The 21,728-nt window shown below is 40.9% G+C and overlaps 1 protein-coding gene across 1 annotated transcript; it reads right to left on the bottom strand.

Annotated features, from left to right (window-relative positions):
• Positions 1-12,693: 12,693 nt before the first annotated feature.
• On the bottom strand, positions 12,694-15,343 carry LOC139398807 (zinc finger protein 135-like). Its single transcript, XM_071144586.1, has 2 exons — positions 15,087-15,343; positions 12,694-14,575 (listed from the first exon to the last, which is right to left on the bottom strand). The coding sequence occupies exons 1-2, from the start codon at positions 15,187-15,189 to the stop codon at positions 13,560-13,562; spliced, it is 1,119 nt and encodes a 372-aa protein (XP_071000687.1). The 5' UTR covers positions 15,190-15,343; the 3' UTR covers positions 12,694-13,559.
• Positions 15,344-21,728: the final 6,385 nt, after the last annotated feature.

Here is a 21,728-nt window from a genome sequence, read left to right as displayed (position 1 = left end):
AACAGTCCCTGGTTCAAATCCAGTCTCTATCACATCCTGACGTGATAGGGAGTCCCATAGGGCAGTGCACAATTAGCCCAGCATCGTCCCGGTTTTGCCGGGGTAGGCCGTAACTGTAAATAAGAATTTGCTCTTATTTGACTTGCCTAGTTAAATAAAGATTAAATAAATCATATTAAAAAAGAATAATATGCCAGTACACAAAAGCCATGATAATAAACGCAATGCTTTATTATAAAGGTGATGTTTTATTTTGTATGCGTTCTGATACATCAGAGACCCCCAGGTTACCCCTTCTCGCGCTCCCTTTTTGTACCGGCACCTCCCAATTTACAAATGAAGCACCGGAGAAGTGGATAGCTGCTGCTGACTCCTCTGGGACCCGTCTCCTTTGCATAGAGTTCATCGGGCTGTTGATTGTGGCATCTGGAATGTTATCTCACTCTTCAAAGCCTTCCTGGATATAGGAGGGAACTGGAACAAGCTGTCGTACACTTCGATCCGACCATCCCGAACATGCTCAAAGGGTGACATGTCTGAGTATGCAGGCCATGGAAGAACTGGGACATTTTCAGCATTTTCAATTGTGTACAGAGTCTTTCTTGCAACATGGGGCTGTGCGTTGTCATGCTGAAACATGAGGTGACGGTGGCGGATGAATGGCAGGACAATGGGCCTCAGGATCGTGTCATGGTATCTCTGTGCATTCAAATTGCCATCGATAAAATGCAGTTGTCTGTAGCTTATGCCTGCCCATACCATAACCCCACCGCCACCATGGGGCACTCTGTTCACAACGTTGACATCAACGTTAACTTGTTATTTATTTGTCTGGTTGTTGTATGTTTTTGTCTGTCTTTGTGTTGGGGGGGAATAAAAAAATGGTTGATTGTCCTACTAGGAACAAATAAAAATAAAAATGTAAAGAATGAATGATGGAGGCCACGGTGTTCTTGGGGACCTTCAACACTTCAAGGGGCTCCCGAGTGGCGCAGCGGTCTAAGGCACTGCATCTCAGTGCTAGAGGCTTCACTACAGACCCTGGTTTGATTCTCGGCTGTATCACAACCGGCCGTGATTGGGAGTCCCATAGGGCGGCGCACAATTTGCCCAGCATAGTCCGGGCCGTTATTGTAAAAAATAATTTGTTCTTAAACGACTTGCCTTGTTAAATAAACGTTATGGGGACACACACCAAAAAGTTATTTTGTTGACATTTACATATGTCCCCATTACCAGTACAACATAATCAAAACCTAGTTATTTCACTTACTTGCTGTGCTGTTTCGTTCATTTGTTCAGTCGTTTCATTCTCAACCAGGATTTCTATGGAACGCCGTTTGGGTCTTTGCGTGTCGAAAAAGATACATGTCAAATACGTGTCAAATAAGCTTGTTGACCAATCAGGACCTGAATATGACTTCCCGTCACATATTAACGTTTACGTAGTTATTACACATTGATTACACTCTCACTTGTATTTCATATGTCAACGATTAATCACTACATATGCTATGATGCTAGTTGTCTCGTACACCTACAGTGCTGGTCATTTTAAAAAAAAGCTAATGGATGCAAACAATGTTCTTCCCCAAAAACATAACAAACCGACATAATCTGTTTCAGTTGCTAGCCACAATAGTGGACTTTGCGGGTAGCCTTCAAAATTAAAGTATGGCATAATTCTACTATTTGTATTCATTGGCATCACTGTCAATGATATACTTTTATTTTGAAGACCAACGGCAAATTCCACTTTTGTGCCTAATCCTTATTGTGGCTAGCTTCACAACACATAACCCGGTCCAGTCGAGCCTCACTAGCCAGATGAAGCTAGCTGGCTGCATATAACGGAAACTTTCGGCAACAGGGTTAAGTAGCTGGCTAGCTATTTATTTTCATGAACTGAAGTTCATTTTCAATAGGCGAACATCAAGTGGCAACCTAGCTAATACTTACTCACAATGATTCCTAAATCATTGCTAAGAATAATGAAAATGACTGCAGTTTCTACTGGTCATTGGCTGGTTGTATTGGTGCTAGCTAAGGTACCAAGCTAAAGCTAGCAACCCCAAAAGTTGTGTTCGAACAAATAATGCTTTATTACCAACGTGGTATTGTAAACACATAGTTCGTGGCCGGTGTTTGCTTGTTTGCAGACTTTTTTGTACAGCTTTGACAGTGCTACTGTATCTTTTTTGACACGCAAAGACCCAAACAGGGTTCCATAGTATGTATGTCGTGAAGCTAATAGCAGTGACAATATTACTGTGTAACTCCGGTAGGGCAACATCGGAAAAATAGCGCACTTGGTTGTGTGTACCAGTGCTCGACCAGTCGGCGAAAGCCAACATCACCCACGACATATAATGGAATTCATTGCCCTTGACAATCAACCGTTATCTTGGCTTTAATGGATTTCGCCTTTGTTTCACTGAAATGTTCTTACTCTTTCAAATGACTGCTCGATTCACACAGCAGACATAGTGGGCTAGGTTAGGAATGCTATGTTGCACGTGTAGCGCAACATTTCACGTGAGTTCATTACGTCCTGTACCTACGTTATATAGGTTGGAGGCAGGGCTTTCTCCTATAGATCTCCATTTTTATGGAATGGTCTGCCTACCCACGTGAGAGACTTGCAGACTCTGTCTCAACCTTTAAGTCTTTACTGAAGACTCATCTCTTCAGTGGGTCTGATTGAGTGTAGTCTGGCCAAGGAGTGTGAAGGTGAACAGAATGGCTCTGGAGCAACGAACCGCCCTTGCTGTCTCTGCCTGGCCAGTTCCCCTCTCTCCACTGGGATTCTCTGCCTCTAACCTCTAACTCTAATTACAGGGGCTGAGTCACTGGCTTACTGGTGCTCTTCCATGCCATCCCTAGGAGGGGTGCATCACTTGAGTTGGTTGAGTCGCTGACGTGGTCTTCCTGTCTGGGTTGGTGTCCCCCCTTGGGTTGTGCCGTGGCGGAGATCTTTGTGAGCTATACTCTGCCTTGTCTCAGGATGGTAAGTTGGTGGTTTATATCCCTCTTAGGGGTGTGGGGGCTGTGCTTTGGCAAAGTGGGTGGGGTTATATCCTGCCTCTTTGGCCCTGTCCGGGGGTATCATCGGGTGGGGCCACAGTGTCTCCTGACCCCTCCTGTCTCAGCCTCCAGTATTTATGCTGCAGTAGTTTATGTGTCGGGGGTCTAGGGTCAGTCTGTTATATCTGGAGTATTTCTCCTGTCTTATCCGGTGTCCTGTGTGAACTTAAGTATGCTCTCTCTAATTCTCTCTTTCTTTCTCTCTCTCAGAGGACCTGAGCCCTAGGACCATGCCTCGGGACTACCTGGCATGATGACTTCTTGCTGTCCCCAGTCCACCTGGCCGTGCTGCTGCTCCAGTTTAGTTTCAACTGTTCAACTGCCTGCGGCTATGGAACCCTGACCTGTTCACCGGACATGCTACCTTCCCAGACCTGCTGTTTTCAACTCTCTAGAGACAACAGGAGCAGTAGAGATACTTTCAATTATCGGCTATGAAAAGCCAACTGACATTTAGTCCTGAGGTGCTGACTTGTTGCACCCTCGACAACTACTGTGATTATTATTATTTGACCATGCTGGTAATTTATGAACATTTGAACATCTTGGCCATGTTCTGTTATAATCTCCACCCGGGCACAGCCAGAAGAGGAATGTCCACCCCTCATAGCCTGGTTCCTCTCGAGGTATCTTCCTTGGTAATGGCCTTTCTAGGGAGTTTTTCCTAGCCACTGTGCTTCTACACCTGCATTGCTTGCTGTTTGGGGTTTTAGGCTGAGTTTCTGTACAGTACTTTGATATATCAGCTGATGTAAGGAGGGCTATATAAATACATTTGTATGCACGTCAGCTTTGACATCGGTTTTGCACATCGGCGTTAAACTACACATCCGATATGTTTACCGATATATCATGCATCCCTAGGCAGTAGCATGAAATAACATCTACCTTCTCATAGAAACAGTTCATCATGAAACAGTTCTACAGCAACTTTTCATGCACAGTGGGGAGTTGGAATGAAAAACACAAACTTAGAACCTGCTCTTACCATGAGAAACAGATTTCCCAATCTTCTCCTCCTCCTCTTCATCTTTAATGTTGACATTCAGCTCCAGTGTTTGACTGCAGTCTTCCAGCTTCACTGATGCCATCTCTGGATCCTGCAGTGCAAAATGGGCTCCACTGTCACAATCAGGACCCAGTGACTGTAGGTTTGGACTCAGTGTGGAAGGAGAGAGTGTAATGGAAATATTCAGTCAATGTCTTTCCAGCCTTGGCACAAACTTTTTTTATACAGTTTTCCTCCTTACCTCACACACATAGTAACTCCTCTTTATGTTAATGTTTCATCCCCTCTGGCATTTACCCACGCTTATCTTATTGCCTTGCACTAATTTTAGCTTGGTTTCACATTAGGGCATAGATTCCATTTGTGGCATAACCATAGCAACAGTAAATATTAGGCCAAGGCATTGGTACAAAAATAAACAGACACGCCCACTCCCAAGACAGGTGCATGTAGGGCATTTGTGGTGTAACCATAGCAACAGTAAATATTAGGCCATAGCAATGGTACAAAAATAAACAGACATGCCCACTCCCAAGACAGGTGCATGTTTAATGGTGCCTAATGACCTAGACACATATAGAGTGCACTTATTCTGCTGACTACTCTAAGATGCATAATGTGCGCTCACATTTACTGGAAAATTCCCAATAAGAGGCAAGCTGGGGTCTGTCCTCACTGTTGATGTTACCAGCCTCAGACTTAATCTGAGTCGGCCAGTAGTAATAAATAGAAACGGACACTTAAGTTACTCTTGACAGTTCTGGCACTTTCTTTATTATTTAAAAATGTTGTTTATATTTAGGTGCAGGAGCTCCACAACACAGTTGAGCTAATATTCTATAAGAGGAACATGAGGTCAAACAGTAGAAATTAGAGGTGCTGGTACTCAGCCCCGGTGAGCTCCTGTCCAAGTCAAGCACTGATTTCATGAATTATGGATTCATGAGATCATCAAACATGAATTAATTCACATTAGACAAAGTATACACTTTAAATTAGGCTATAGAACTTAAATGCACTTCATCTATAGTAGATTTCTGAATTCACATAAATACATAAATTACAACAACAACAAAAACATTCAGTACAAGGATGCAGCATGTTTCAGGCAGCACTATGTACTATTTTCCTGAATAACCTTGTCTTCACTGTATTTTTCAAATCAAAAAACAATAGTATTTCCGTTCACACCATAGTAACATTTACAGATAGACAGAAACAACTGAATGTCTCTGAATATTAGTACACATGTAGAAAACTGATAATCATTACATTTAGCTTCAAAACAGTAGTGCAACCGTGAAATTGTCTCTCTGCTCCACCCTCAGTGCCTGCACTGAAGTGTGTTGACGCAGACCTGATAGGAGCCGCCATTTTACACAAAACCAAAAACGACATGTACAACGAACCCAGACATCTCAAATAAATGTATCCTTTATGAAATTACCTTGACGAAATGATATACATCCACTCAGACTAACACAAACTATCTAACTATGACCTTTTTTTGCCTTTACCTCCCTTATGTCACCTCATTTGCTCACATCGTATATAGACTTGTTTATACTGTATTATTGACTGTATGTTTGTGTAACTCTGTGTCGTTGTATGTGTCGAACTGCTTTGCTTTATCTTGGCCAGGTCGCAATTGTAAATTAGAACTTGTTCTCAACTAGCCTACCTGGTTAAATAAAGGTGTTCTCAACTTGCCTACCTGGTTAAATAAAGGTGTTCTCAACTTTCCTACTCAACTTGCCTACTTGGTTAAATAAAGGTGTTCTCAACTTGCCTACCTGGTTAAATAAAGGTGTTCTCAACTTGCCTTGCCTGGTTAAATAAAGGTGAAATAAATAAACTTTAACAAACGTGATAATACCTTGACGTATTTGTTACCTATCATGTTATTTCGATCTTAAAACGTGCTATTACATACCAGTAGTAATACATTTGAAACGGATACAGAAGTTATCGTCTCGACTGCACAATTCTGGCGTATCCTTTATTCTGAAGAATGATGCGCGCCTGCGCGGAGCTTCCTGAAAAAAAGCCAACAACTACAGGTTAATTTCACCCTGGCTCTGCCATGTCTTGCAGAGTATTCTTAAAATATTCAGACCCCTTGACTTTTTTTTTTTACACATTTTGTTACTTTACAGCCTTATTCTCAAATTGATAAAATATGCAGACAATACCCCATAATGACAAAGCGAAAACAGGTTTTTAGACCTTTTTCCAAATGTATAAAAAATATAAAACAGAAATACCTTATGTACATAATTATTCAGACCCTTTGCTATGAGACTCGAAATTGAACTCAGGTGCATCCTGTTCCATTGATCATCCTTGAGATCATTCTACAACTTGATTGGAGTCCACCTGTGGTAAATTCAATTCCTTGGACAAAAACCAAGACATGAGGTCGAATGAATTGTCCGTATAGACCCCCAGAGACAGGATTGTGTCAGCGCAGATCTGGGGAAGTGTGCCAAAACATTTCTGCAGCATTGAAGGTCCCCAGTAACACAGTGGCTTCCATCATTCTTAAATGGAATAAGTTTAGAACCACCAAGATTCTTCCTAGAGCTGGCCACCCGGCCAAACTCAGCAATCGGGGGAGAAGGGCCTTGGTCAGGGAGGTGACCAAGAACCCGATTGTCAGTCTGACAGAGCTCCAGAGTTCCTCTTGAGATGGGAGACCCTTCCAGAAGGACAACCATCTCTGCAGCACTCCACCATTCAGGCCTTTATGGTAGAGTGGCCAGACGGAAGCCACTCCACAGTAAATGGTCACATCACAGTACGCTTGGAGTTTGCCAAAAGGCACCTAAAGGACTCTGACCATGAGAAACAAGATTCTCTGGTCTGATGAAACCAAGATTAAACTCTATGGCCTGAATGCCAAGTGTCACATCTGGAGGAAACCTGGCACCATCCCTACGGTAAAGCATGGTGGTGACAACATCATGCTGTGGGGATGTTTTTCAGTGGCAGCGACTGGGAGACTGGTCAGGATTGAGGGAAACATCCTCTCAAGCTCTGTTAGGTTAGATGGGGAGTGTCGCTGCACAGTTATTTTCCGGTCTCTCCAGTTTTGTTCAACCCCCCCCCCCCCCCCCCCCCTATATTTCACATTAGGACCACACCAAAATCCCAATTTCCTTTGTGTCATCACAACTTTTGGAGATATTTAACCAAATTATTTTGTGGTAAAAAAAATACATATATGTTATGGAAAAAAAAGTTGTAGATATATATCAATTAAGTTAGATCTATAATAGTTTTTTTAAACATACAAGTAGGAAAGCCTTAAGATAAATAATAACTTGTTTAGAGAGAAACATTTGGGGAAAAAATTGTAAAGTTGTAATATGGTGGATGAGTGTGTTGGGGGCAACTCGCCCTACTTGGGGGCTAGTTAGGGCTGGGGGCTAGTTATCCCTTAATGGTTATGAATGTGTTTCGACCTGTCATTTAGGCAATAACTGTGTTCGAATACTCATACTGACCGCACTAACCGTACTATTTGTGATGTGAATTGAGTATATAGTATCCTTATTCGTCATAGTAAGGATATAGTTAAAGTAATGACTTTTCAAATAAGTTACCGTACACGTTATATTAGCTGACAATTCGTTAGCTACGCTGTCCTTACGAACCACATAGCGTATCATTACAGCAGTATGTCCCAGTATGTTGTTAGCTAGCTACCTAACATTAGTTGACTAAATATACATCCAACTTGCCAGTACATTAACTATAGGCTATCTAAGTAACTACCCAACGTTTATTGACTTGATTATTTCCGTCATTCTTAGCTTAGCTAAATGGTATAGACGTTGTGCAATCTCAATGTACATTCGGGTTCTTTCATAAATTTGCTCGGGCTATCCACACCGATTTCAGAGTTATCTACCCTGATTTTTCTCATCTGAGTGTACCAGAACGCAGAATAATGAATTTACGAGCGCTCAACACTCGTTGAATATGGCCGGTGTCAGTAAAAGCAAAAAAAGCGTCATTAAATTGTTGCCAGCAGCACAGTTACAGTCACCAACGCTCTGGATAACATGAAAACTGCTTAACTAGCTCTGCTAGGGCGAGTAAAATGGTCAGAGTGGTCTCATTTGAGTCTGGAAGTAGCTAGCAAGCTAGCCAATGTTAGTTTGGGTGTTTGAATGCTGTTGTAAGGTCAGAGTGCTCAAATCAACCCTATTCCTCAGCCCGAGTGTCTAATGTGCGCTCTGAATTTACAAACGGACAATCTGACAATGCTTTGAATTTTGGAGCACACTCTGGCACTCCAGATTGAATTTAAGAGCACACCCAGGCACTCCAGATTGAATTTAAGAACACACCCAGGCACTCCAGATTGAATTTAAGAACACACCCAGGCACTCCAGATTGAATTTAAGAACACACCCAAAGTCGTAAAATGTCTAACTAGTAATTTGTTACGCTATAACTAGCTAGACATGTGAAGAGCTAGTACGCTCAACTGAGAGCATACTGTTCATTTACAGTAGTATGTAGCATACACTCATTAAGTATGTAGTATACAGTATGTTAGTATTCGAACACAGTTAATGACACAGTTAGTACTAGTTTATTCTAACTTGCTGGCTAGCAACTTCACTAGCAGTAAATGCTAGCTAGTTAGCATAAGCCGCTAGGAGTGCTAGTTAACAACCTTCCTACCAGATCGTCTGAGGTAAAATACATTAAAAAGATAATGTAACTTAATTGCAGTTGTAAATGTTTGCACTAGTGACTGACAGCTTTAGAGTTAACGTTACTTCATAGCCTTGTAGATATTTTACACAGCATTTTATGTCATGTAGCTAGATAGCTAGCTAAGCGTTTGAGAGAGCTTTTAAATTGGCATCTCTCCCCCTATTTCAGTGGGGACTAGATTAGGTCTGAGCAGTGCAGGAGGTGGAACTCATGAGTGCTCCAATTTTACTGGGGATCGCTTTATTTTTGACCTTTATACAAATTAGAATTGTGCAATAGCAGAGCATAAGAGAGTTGCCACATCAATGTTACACTGAATTAATTAGTTACGTTATTGTTGTAAAATGTTGTATTCCAGTGTTCTTTAACGTTCTTTTACATTCCAATTATTCCAACTATTGAAAACCTTTTGCTCCTGAATGTCCTTTTAAAGACTGCTGGGATTTTAAATATTCAAATAATATTTAGTGCAATTGTACATAATGGATTGTATGGAAAAGGATCCACAAATAAAGTACAATGAAAATGAATGTGCAGGTAGTGCTGATATTAATGGTGACGTGCAACACCATTTCTTAATGTGCAGGTAGTGCTGATATTAATGGTGACGTGCAACACCATTTATTAATGTGCAGGTAGTTCTGATATTAATGGTGACGTGCAACACCATTTATTAATGTGCAGGTAGTGCTGATATTAATGGTGACGTGCAACACCATTTATTAATGTGCAGGTAGTGCTGATATTAATGGTGACGTGCAACACCATTTATTAATGTGCAGGTAGTGCTGATATTAATGGTGACGTGCAACACCATTTATTAATGTGCAGGTAGTTCTGATATTAATGGTGACGTGCAACACCATTTATTAATGTGCAGGTAGTTCTGATATTAATGGTGACGTGCAACACCATTTATTAATGTGCAGGTAGTGCTGATATTAATGGTGACGTGCAACACCATTTATTAATGTGCAGGTAGTTCTGATATTAATGGTGACGTGCAACACCATTTATTAATGTGCAGGTAGTTCTGATATTAATGGTGACGTGCAACACCATTTATTAATGTGCAGGTAGTTCTGATATTAATGGTGACGTGCAACACCATTTATTAATGTGCAGGTAGTGCTGATATTAATGGTGACGTGCAACACCATTTCCACCCCCACATATTTTATTAAAATAATTAAAAGAAGACAACTAGACTTAGCTTTGAAGTGTTACTTACCAAATCATTTCTAAATAAAACTGATCAAATAGATTAACACACCTGTGTGAAACCCTATGCCATAATCTTCTGCCAGGGTAACTGTAGCCATTAATTTCCCTTTACAGTTTACTCACCTAAGCGTGACCTTAATCTACATACCATTTTTTTCCCCCAAACGTTACTTTTTTGTGTCAGCAATTCCCCCATTGTACCCTAACTTGTGACAATGTAGGACTACTGAAATCATTTGTAACACATCATTTTTTCACATCAGTTTGTCTAAGGTGCAGACATGCTTCCCATTCGAAAGAGTTTAGAAGAATTATGTGCATATATTATGATGCCATTTTGTGACCTATGTTTGTAAACACAGAAAGGGGTCTATGGCGTCTCAAAGTGGACATACAGCTGCCGCTTTTTTTCTATTTTTTTAAGCAAAGGTCTTTAAGGGAGTATGAGAGCACACTCGTTAGGTTCGCCTAGCCTTTTTAAGAGATGACAAAAGCAGTTTTCTTTATTAAATAAATGAATATAGCACATGCTTAGAGCAAATCCATCTCTAACTAAATATAACTCCAAAGGAACCCTATTTAAAGGGATAGTTCAATCAAATGACAAATGTCCACATTGGTTTCATCACCCTGTATACAATCCAAATAATGTGTACGTCAACAGTGAAGTTCTGAAGTGAAGTTCTGAAGATGAAGGACTTTCAGTACAGCAGTGTTCCCCAATCCTGGTCCCAACACACATGTGTGTTTTTGCCCTCGCACTCACATACCTTATTCAATTCAAAGGCTTGAGTTGCTTAGTTGAATCCAGTGTGTGAGTGTTAGGGGCAAAAACAAAAAAAATGCACCTCTTTGGTCCCCTGGACCAGGATTAAGAAACACTGCAGTACAGAGCAAAAAGTGTGATGATGCAATTATCATTTTGCTCATTTGCGTATCATTTGCATCATCACACTTTTTCCTCAGTACTGAAAGTGCTCTATCTTGAAAACTTGATTGCTAACAGGAAACATACAACATTTTTGGCATTGTATTAACAGTGGACTAATGAAGAAAATACAAAGATTTCATTTTTTTAAACACCCCTTTCATAGCACCTACCAGTCCATTAAAAGAGTAGTTCACTATTTGAAGGCCTGTATGTAAGATTACTAGGTTTGTATTCAGGGGACTAGGTATGTACTCAAGATTCAATGGTTTGTACTCAGGAGATTAATGTTTGATTTTAGCAGCGCCATTCTTCCACCTTCATGTCATTGTGCTGTGGTTCTTCAATGTTTTCCTGATTTTTTGGGGGGGGTTGTTGATTTTTTAATATTTTTTTTACATTTTGAACACTGGCTGCCTAAAATGCTGTGGTGCTTACTAACACAATAGGAAAGGTTGTGATAGATGTGGGCCATCACAGGAGAGTTCACAGCTCTTTCACTCTGAACATTCATATTAATGACTCACCCTCAAATGGACCATCAATACCACAGTTCTACAAGACTATTTACATAATCAACTGCGTTTCAACAGCCTGATGCTCAATATAGTACTGGGGATACAGTATATTAAACTCTAACAATGTGGTTTATGAAAGGGTTTGCAAGATGGAAGGCCACCTCAGTTCAAGAATGAATGTTCCATGTAGTGTCACTATTGTTTGGTCACCTCACCAGACCTCCATTTTGGTTGCTCCTTGTTTGACTAATCTATCCTCTATCCTTATTGAACCATATTGAAATAACATTGTGCAACCAACCCAAGCATATTCATCATTTTGTTAAATTAATAGTACTTAAAACATTTTTAATTGTGTGCTCTCACTGAGTGCAAAAAGCAGGGAGGGAGGAGCCCTCCAAACAGTAATCTTTGCCTCTCTGTTATTTTGTTAACAATGCAGCTAGGTGCATCGACCAGAAACATTCATTTCTTTTCCATAAAAAAAGTTTACATGTTCAGACTATACTGAACAAAAATATAAGCGCAACATGTAAACATTTTAAGAAATGTTCTACATGCACAAAAAGCTTATTTCTCTCAACTTTTGTGCACAAATTTGGTTACATCCCTGTTAGTGAGCATTTCTCCTTTGCCAAGATAATCCATCCACCTGAAGCTGATTTAAACAGCATGATCATTACACAGGTGCACCTTGTAAACAGCAGGGGATCCTACAGATTTGACAGATTTTAGTATAACTGAAATAACTGTTTGATACATGGAACTAGGAAGCACTGAATTAAGTGGCATATGTGTTGTCATGTGTAAACACGGGAGCTACTTTGTCCCAAAATGCTAAATAGAATTCTTGAATTCTAATTCCCCAATAGTAAGTGGGCCATTCTTGAATTGTTGTGGTAATGCTGTCCCTGGACTGTGGCACCTTATAAAACTATTGAAAATGAAAATAGACAAATACATTTTTCATTTTATTTAACTGGTTTTACACAAGAAAACATGTAAGTCCTTTATACTGATTACCATATATTTGTATGCATTGTAGAAAAATACTGGTGGCTAGTAAAGTGGCTTGTCTCCGTGGTGATGTGTAAAGGTGCATTGACATGCTGTTGAGTAGATTCATGTAAATATATTTTGAATGCCAACAAAAACATTGTTTTTTCTGTAAAGATAACCCAGAGGTTGACCAGCAAAAATGTATGTAGAACATTTATTTTTCAGTAGTAATTCAATGACATTCATTGCAGTTATCCAAATACATTAATCATCAATGACTAAAATAGTGAATCTAGTTTTAAAAGACAATTTAATAAACCCATTTGTTTTATAACCTGTGTATCATTACACAAAAAACATTTAGTAGGAATAAAAGTATCCACCCAAACTAAAGGTGAAAACTGATCATCACATCATCTCTATCTGACACGTTGTATCTCATTCCCACAGAAAACTGATCATCACACCATCTCTATCTGACACGTTGTCTACTAACTCATTCCCACAGAAAACTGATCATCACACCATCTCTATCTGACACATGTTGTATCTCATTCCCACAGAAAACTGATCATCACACCATCTCTATCTGACACGTTGTCTACTAACTCATTCCCACAGAAAACTGATCATCACACCATCTCTATCTGACACATGTTGTGTCTACTAACTCATTCCCACAGAAAACTGATCATCACACCATCTCTATCTGACACATGTTGTGTCTACTAACTCATTCCAACAGAAAACTGCAGAGGGAAGCAGTACCTCCCTCCATTGTTTTAACAAGAGATCGCTCAGAGGGTTTTCAACGATAAGGGCAAATCCAAGGTAATCTCAATATCTTTACAGTAGAAGCTAACAAAACACACTGGAACTGACAAGGTGAATACTGATCAGTAAAGTAAAGAGAGGCTAATGTTCTATAATGCTCCCTTTTCTCTGCACAGTTCTCACAGTGAGAAACAATAGGATTACAACAGTGTGTCACTCTCTCGTAATGTTATCAAATTCACTGTTACCACTTCCTTTATGAGATGAGAATGAAGTGATGGAGTGACTAATCTTAACTGGCCTGAGAGAACTGATGAGGCTTCTTTCCTTTATGTATACGTTGGTGTGTTATTAAGTTGCTCTGTTGAGAGAAACTCTTCCCACAGTCAGAGCAGGAGTAAGGCTTCTCTCCCGTGTGTGTTCTCCGGTGAACTTTTAGCTCAGATGATGTTGTGAAGCACTTCACACAGTCAGAGCATGAGAAAGGCTTCTCTCCTGTATGTATAAGTTGGTGTGTTTTTAAGTTGCTCTGTTGAGAGAAACTCTTCCCACAGTCAGAGCAGCAGTAAGGCTTCTCTCCTGTGTGTGTTCTCTGGTGAACTTTTAGCTCAGCTGATGTTGTGAAGTACTTCCCACAGCCAGAGCAGGAGTAAGGCTTCTCTGCTTTATGTATATGTTGGTGTGATTTTAAGCTGCTTTGATGAGAGAAACTCTTCCCACAATCAGAGCAGGAGTAAGGCTTCTCTCCTGTGTGTATACGTTGGTGTGACTTTAAGCTGCTCTGTTGAGAGAAACTCATCCCACAGTCAGAGCAGTAGTAAGGCTTCTCTCCTGTGTGTGTCCTCTGATGAACTTTTAACTCAAATGATGCTGTGAAGCATTTTCCACAGTCAGAGCAGTAGTAAGGCTTCTCTCCCGTGTGTATATGTTTGTGCGAGTTTAAGCTGCTCTGTTGCGAGAAACTCTTCCCACAGTCAGAGCAGGAGTAAGGCTTCTCTCCTGTGTGTATACGTTGGTGTCTTTTTAAGTGACCCAATCCTGAGAAACTCTTCCCACAGTCAGAGCAGGAGTAAGGCTTCTCTCCAGTGTGCACTCTCTGATGAACTGTCAGAGCCTTTGATGTTGTGAAGTGTGTCCCACAGTCAGTGCAGGAATAAGGCTTCTCTCCTGTGTGTATTTGTAGGTGTATTTTTAGCTTTGATAGAAATGGGAAAATCTCCTCACAATGTGGGCAGTGGTGAGACTTCTTAGCTCTGTGATCTTCCTGCTGTTGCTCTCTGGATGTAGATAATGTCTCAACATGGTCTCCTGTGTGAACAACATCAGAAGAACCAGTCAGTTGGTGTGATATTCATGTCAAATGTATACATGCCATATCATCCTCCACTCATTATCACAAGGGTTAGTAACTACCAGGGTTGGGGTCAATTCAATTTTTAATTAGTCAATTCAAATAAACCAAATTTCTATTTCAAATGTTCCTCTTTGAAAGGCATTGAAGAGAATTGTAATTTCAGTGATCTTCCTGAAATAACTGGAATTTAATCAAGCAAATTCTGACAATACTAGTGTCAAACTATGCAAGTCTCAGTAGAATGAAGTAACATCTACCTTCTCACTGAAACAGTTCATCATGAAACAGTTATACTGTAACATTTCATGCACAGTGGGAAGTTGGAATGAACTACACAAGCAATAGAATGTCAGGGGTCATGTGTGAGTCAGAATTACAGAATACTACCTAGCAATAGACTGGGTGATAGCTTATGGAGGTCTAGCTTATGAAGATAACTCATAGAGAGATAGAACCTGCTCTTACCATGACTAACAGATGTCCCAATCTTCTCCTCCTCTTCTTCATCTTTAATGTTGACATTCAGCTCCAGTGTTTGACTGCAGTCTTCCAGCTTCACTGATGCCATCTCTGGATCCTGCAGTGTAAACTGGGCTCCACTGTCACAATCAGGTAGGCTTGGACTCAAGTGCGGAAGGAGAGAGGCAGGCTGGGTTTGTCCTCACTGTTGATGTTACCGGCCTCAGACTTAATCTGAGTCGGTCTGTAGTAATAAAGAGAAACTGACACAAAAGTTATTTTCTTGACAGTTCTGGCACTTTCTTATTCTAAAAAATATATATTTCATTTTTCAACTATCTCATTTCAACAGCTCAAGTAGCTAAGCATTGACAACATTCATTCACATTAGACGAGTGCACACGTTAAATTACACAACGTAAGTGCACTTAACCTATAGTAGATTTCCTATTTCCTATAAATAATGCATAAATGAATCACAAACCATCTAGTTCAAGGTTACAGTATGTTGTAGGGAGCACTATGTACTATTTTACTGAATAACCTTGTCTACACTGTATTGTTTCACTCAAAAACCGTTGGTCAGTGGTGGAAAAAGTACTAAATATTCATACTTGAGTGAAAGTAAAAAGTTAAAGTAAATGTCATACATCAAATTCCTAATATTAAGCTGATGATTTTCTACTTTTTTTATGTATTTATTTACAGACGGCAAGGGGCACACTCCAACACTCAGACATAGTTGACAACGTTGTGCGTCTCCCCTTCTCGTAGGCCTATTTTAAGGATCCGTCATTTGTATTGATCTGTTTGTCATTGTTAGCAGAGTAGACTAGGCTACCCCGGATCTTTTTCGATTTGACAAATATTCTGCCAATGTGTCCAGTCATATAGAGAGTGTATAGAGTGTACTAGAATGGCATTAAATATCTTTCTAAAAGGCCAAGAAACGTATCTGATATAGTTCGCCTATTCTATGGACCTACGTGCTCAGCCATGCATTGAACAGTCTTTTTTTGCAAACAGAGATTGAGTTATATTATTAGCCTAAATTATTACTATATCAACTACTGTCTCGGCGCTCTACGGACAATTCCTTCTACCAAATGGCTTGGCTTTTGCTCTGACATGCACTGTCAACTGTGGGACCTTATATAAATAGGCATATGCTTTTCCAAATCATGTCCAAGCATTGAATTTACCACAGGTGGACTCCACTCAAGTTGTAGAAACATCTCAAGGATGATCAATGGAAACTGGATGCACCTGAGCTCAATTTCGAGTCTCATAGCAAAGGGTCTGAATATGTACCCAAATAAGGTATTTCTGTTATTTCTTGATTTTACATTTGCAAAAAAATATGTCAAAACCTGTTTCGCTTTGTCATTATGGGGTATTGTGATGTCATTATGGGGTATTGTGATGTCATTATGGGGTATTGTGATGTCATTATGGGGTATTGTGATGTCATTATGGGGTATTGCGATGTCATTATGGGGTATTGCGATGTCATTATGGGGTATTGTGATGTCATTATGGGGTATTGTGATGTCATTATGGGGTATTGTGATGTCATTATGGGGTATTGTGATGTCATTATGGGGTATTGTGATGTCATTATGGGGTATTGTGATGTCATTATGGGGTATCGTGATGTCATTATGGGGTATTGTGATGTCATTATGGGGTATTGTGATGTCATTATGGGGTATTGTGATGTCATTATGGGGTATTGTGATGTCATTATGGGGTATTGTGATGTCATTATGGGGTATTGTGTGTAGATTGATGCGGAAAACATTTTATTGAATCCATTTTAGAATACGGCTGTAACGTAACAAAATGTGGGAAAAGAAAAAGGGTCTGAATACTGTCTGAATGCGCTGTCCTCGTGGGTAAACAAAACAACCTTGTGGGTTAGTATTATGGATAGAGCTAGATAGCAATTGCATGTTTATTCATCAAGATGGCCAAGCTTTGTGTGGTAGCAGGTTGTAGCAACACTTGCTGTGCAAATGTGATTTTCTCAATGGCCACGCAAATGAAACGCTTTAAAAAGTAGGATACATTTGTGGCCACAATGCGGGCGAATTGGACATCTACTCGTCAATCTGCGGGGGACATTTAACTTTCATGGCTATCAACAATGGAAGGAGGGCTTCAGCACAACGTTACTTTTCAAATTGGATGCTGTCCATACCAACAACGTGGTTAGAAAGTATCACAAACAGCCAGCAGCAGCAAAGACCGATCATTATAGTTTCACCGGGTAAGTGGCAGTGCTAGCTTACTATGCTACGGCTAGCTAACTACAGAGTTACCGCATTCAGCTCACGTCTTCCATCTAAATCAACTTTGCCATCTCTTGTTAAAATGTGAATTTTAAACATAACCTTAACCACAACGATTAACGCTGAAGTAACATGTATGCTAGATGTTAGTAGCTAACTTCTGGCGCTGTCATACTATAAATCGTGCAAACATACGGGATAAAATAGTAGTTTTGGTCACGATGGAGATTAATGTTTACGTATAGAGACAGGTACGTGCACAGAAAGGGCTCTCCCTCTGCAGAGCACATTCCCTTTTGCCCTTCCAGTGTCCAAAATGCACTTTTCGGCGGTGGTGTGTGTAATATATATATATATATATTTTTAATGATGTTCTGAACCCACTGCCCGCAAGTCTTTTATACATTCTCATCCATGCTTCAGAACCAAAACGTTGCACGTCTTGATTGTTGATCAATGGCTGTACAAAAGGCCCATGGAGTTGGTGGAAGAATCCTTTAATTCATGGCCACTTGCTCAGCTGGGCCAGGGGCGCTTTAATTAGGTCAGGTGGAAATGTCCGACTGATCTCAACTCATTAAAACCTCTTACTTCTACCCCCTCCTTTTTCGAACATTCTGTTAAAAATCGCGCAACTTTTCAGCGTCCTGCTACTCATGCCAGGAATATAGTATATGCATATGATTAGTATGTGTGGATAGAAAACACTCTGAAGTTTATAAAACTGGTTAAATCACGGCTGTGACTATAACAGATCGTGTGTTTCATTGAAAAACGCAAGAAAAACTGCTCTCTGAAAGCTAAAAATAATTTCCATAAGTCACTTCCACGAGTTGTTAAAAGAGAACAGAATTTAATATCGACCTGCCTGCAATTCATACAAATTCCACACGATGTCGCCATTGTCGTCATTTTCAATTGAATTAATTGTTGGAAAATCCATCTATCTGGCATCCATTTTCCCAGTCTTCACCCGGATGTTGTTGAAGAAGACATTAGCAGCCATTGATTTGCAAGCGAAGACCTATTGAAAATACATCGCCCTGTAATCATTTTGATAGATTATAAACGTTTACTAATACCTAAAGTTGGATTACAAAAGGATTTCGAAGTGTTTTGTGAAAGTTTATCGTCGACTTTTTTAATTTAAAAAAATTACGCAGCGTTTAAAAACGATGTTTTTTTCTGAATGACACAGCTTCCATACAAAGCTATTTTGGGTATATATGGACCGATTTAAACGAAAAAAAGACCCAATAGTGATGTTTATGGGGCATATAGGAGTGCCAAGAAAGAAGCTCGTCAAAGGTAATGAATGTTTTATATTTTATTTCTGCGTTTTGGGTAGCGCCGGCTACCGCAAAATCTGTTGTTTACGTGTCGTGCTAGCATTTTGGGGGGTGCATGCTATCAGATAATAGCTTCTCATGCTTTCGCCGAAAAGCATTTTAAAAATCTGACTTGCTGGCTAGGTTCACAACGAGTGTAGCTTTAATTCAATACCCTGCTTGTGAATTTTGATCAAAGATTGAGTTGTAACGAGTACATTTAGCATTTAGAGTAGCGCATTTGCATTTCCAGGGGCATACTTGAGACGTCTGCGTCTCAAGTATGGTCAAGAAGTTAAAAGGAGGAAATCGCCATCGACCGAGCTCGCTGCTTCCTCTTCTTTAACTCCGTCTAATCCAGACGTTCTGTGCGTCCGTAAATCCACCGAATGTGTTACCTTTCATCTGAACTATCCGTTGCGATCGGGAGAGCGGGCCATCAGTTATTGTTCATAGTTATTACCGCGGAACGCGGCTTGGAGCGCACGCTTCAAACCTATTGTGTAATGTAAATGGTCAATGATCACGGCCCTACAGATCATCACAGGCCAGTTATGCCATCGATATATGGTTAATATGTAATGAAATTACATGTACATATGAGGACAAACTTGAAAGGATGAAATATGAAACGTCATTGTTTGCTGAACTGATCAATTCTGATATCAAACTGATGGGGATTATAGACTGAATTACCGATCACTGATTTAATTATTTATATTCTTCGCATGATTATGATGAATAGTTACGAGCCTAAATGACTCAAGGATGGTTCCTATTGACTTCTTATTGAACTGAATTGCTGAATTACCAAATGATGTTAATAATGAATGATTGTTATGATTGGGTCTTTGTGATTATGAATTTGATTGGATACATGTTATTCTGTTTCCTTTGTGATGCAACACAGACTACCCAGTAAATATACCACTTTATGGTTAAAGGAATTCCTGCCTCAGTCTCATCCATTCCTCTGTCACCTGACACCTGTTCACCTTCACTGTCAGTCATCCTACCTGTCCAGCTACCCACACAGATTCCACTAATCGTTCAATGACAGTCAGCAAAAAAAAAGTATGAGTTTCATTTCCTCCAGTTTGGCAAAAACAGAGTAGGCCTATGTTTATCATCCATATACAGTTTAGCAATCTACTACCTACTCATCTCTACCACCGACTCATCTCTACTACCGACTCATCTCTACAACCGACTCATCTCTACCACCGACTCATCTCTACCACCGACTCATCTCTACCACCGACTCATCTCTACCACCGACTCATCTTTGCCAAAACTCGGTGATTTGATTGATCATTTTCCCATTTCATACAGGCCTTGTTTGGGTGCCTACTGGCTATATGTCTATAGATAAGCAGCTGTTACATCACACTGCCTTCAATATCATAGGATGACGATTTAACATGGAGAATGTATTATGATATTTGTTTGGAAGAACAGGGCTACCCGGCTGGCAACAAGCATATGCACTCTGCAGACAGGCTGCCCTCCACAGTACCCGGCTGGCAACAAGCATATGCACTCTGCAGACAGGCTGCCCTCCACAGTACCCGGCTGGCAACAAGCATATGCACTCTGCAGACAGGCTGCCCTCCACAGTACCCGGCTGGCAACAAGCATATGCACTCTGCAGACAGGCTGCCCTCCACAGTACTCGGCTGGCAACAAGCATATGCACTCTGCAGACAGGCTGCCCTCCACAGTACCCGGCTGGCAACAAGCATATGCACTCTGCAGACAGGCTGCCCTCCACAGTACCCGGCTGGCAACAAGCATATGCACTCTGCAGGCAGGCTGCCCTCCACAGTACCCGGCTGGCAACAAGCATATGCACTCTGCAGACAGGCTGCCCTCCACAGTACCCGGCTGGCAACAAGCATATGCACTCTGCAGACAGGCTGCCCTCCACAGTGCCCGGCTGGCAACAAGCATATGCACTCTGCAGACAGGCTGCCCTCCACAGTACCCGGCTGGCAACAAGCATATGCACTCTGCAGACAGGCTGCCCTCCACAGTACCCGGCTGGCAACAAGCATATGCACTCTGCAGACAAGCTGCCCTCCACAGTACCCGGCTGGCAACAAGCATATGCACTCTGCAGGCAGGCTTCCCTCCACAGTGATGGCTGGCAACAAGCATATGCACTCTGCAGGCAGGCTGCCCTCCACAGTACCCGGCTGGCAACAAGCATATGCACTCTGAAGGCAGGCTGCCCTCCACAGTGATGGCTGGTGTAGACAGCACATGCTTTCCATCTGATCCTGCAACCTCCTCTGCTACAAGTAGCTGTATGATTCTGACATGATAGTTAATTCTGCTCTGGACTCCAGAGAAGTGACATGATGTATCCCTAGTTGATTCTGCTCTAGACTCTAGAGAAGTGACATGATATATCCCTAGTTGATTCTGCTCTAGACTCTAGAGAAGTGACATGATATATCCCTAGTTGATTCTGCTCTAGACTCTAGAGAAGTGACATGATATATCCCTAGTTGATTCTGCTCTAGACTCTAGAGAAGTGACATGATATATCCCTAGTTGATTCTGCTCTGGACTCTAGAGAAGTGACATGATATATCCCTAGTTGATTCTGCTCTAGACTCTAGAGAAGTGACATGATATATCCCTAGTTGATTCTGCTCTAGACTCTAGAGAAGTGACATGATATATCCCTAGTTGATTCTGCTCTGGAATCCAGAGAAGTGACATGATATTGCCTGCTACCATGAATGACTTTCAGCTCCAAATGCAGGTGTAAAACGCAGTTTGTTTCTGTAGCCTAGCTTGCATGTTATGGCTGTAATGACAGGTTACATTTGCGTAGCAATTGTGCACTCATGTTGGCGTGTGCACGCATATTGCACAATATTGTACCACTCCTTGTTGTGGGTCACAGGTCAAAAAAGTTTGCAAACCACTGGGATACACGATAGTGGCAACAAATGGAGTTGGGTTGGATATAGTCATGGTAGGATACACGATAGTGGCAACAAATGGAGTTTGGTTGGATA

This window comes from Oncorhynchus clarkii, unplaced genomic scaffold (genome assembly GCF_045791955.1).
Source record: "Oncorhynchus clarkii lewisi isolate Uvic-CL-2024 unplaced genomic scaffold, UVic_Ocla_1.0 unplaced_contig_7982_pilon_pilon, whole genome shotgun sequence".
In the NCBI taxonomy this organism is placed as follows: Eukaryota; Metazoa; Chordata; class Actinopteri; order Salmoniformes; family Salmonidae; genus Oncorhynchus; species Oncorhynchus clarkii.
Note: the sequence above shows the minus strand (reverse complement) of the source record. Positions and strands in the feature narration are given on the sequence as shown.

Bases quoted from the DNA above. Each gene is read 5' to 3' on its own strand.
- LOC139398807 (XM_071144586.1), bottom strand. From the start codon at position 15,189: ATGGCATCAGTGAAGCTGGAAGACTGCAGTCAAACACTGGAGCTGAAT. The intron at 14,576-15,086 runs GTAAGAGCAGGT...TTGTTCACACAG, and splicing joins TGGGACATCTGTTAGTCATG to GAGACCATGTTGAGACATTA.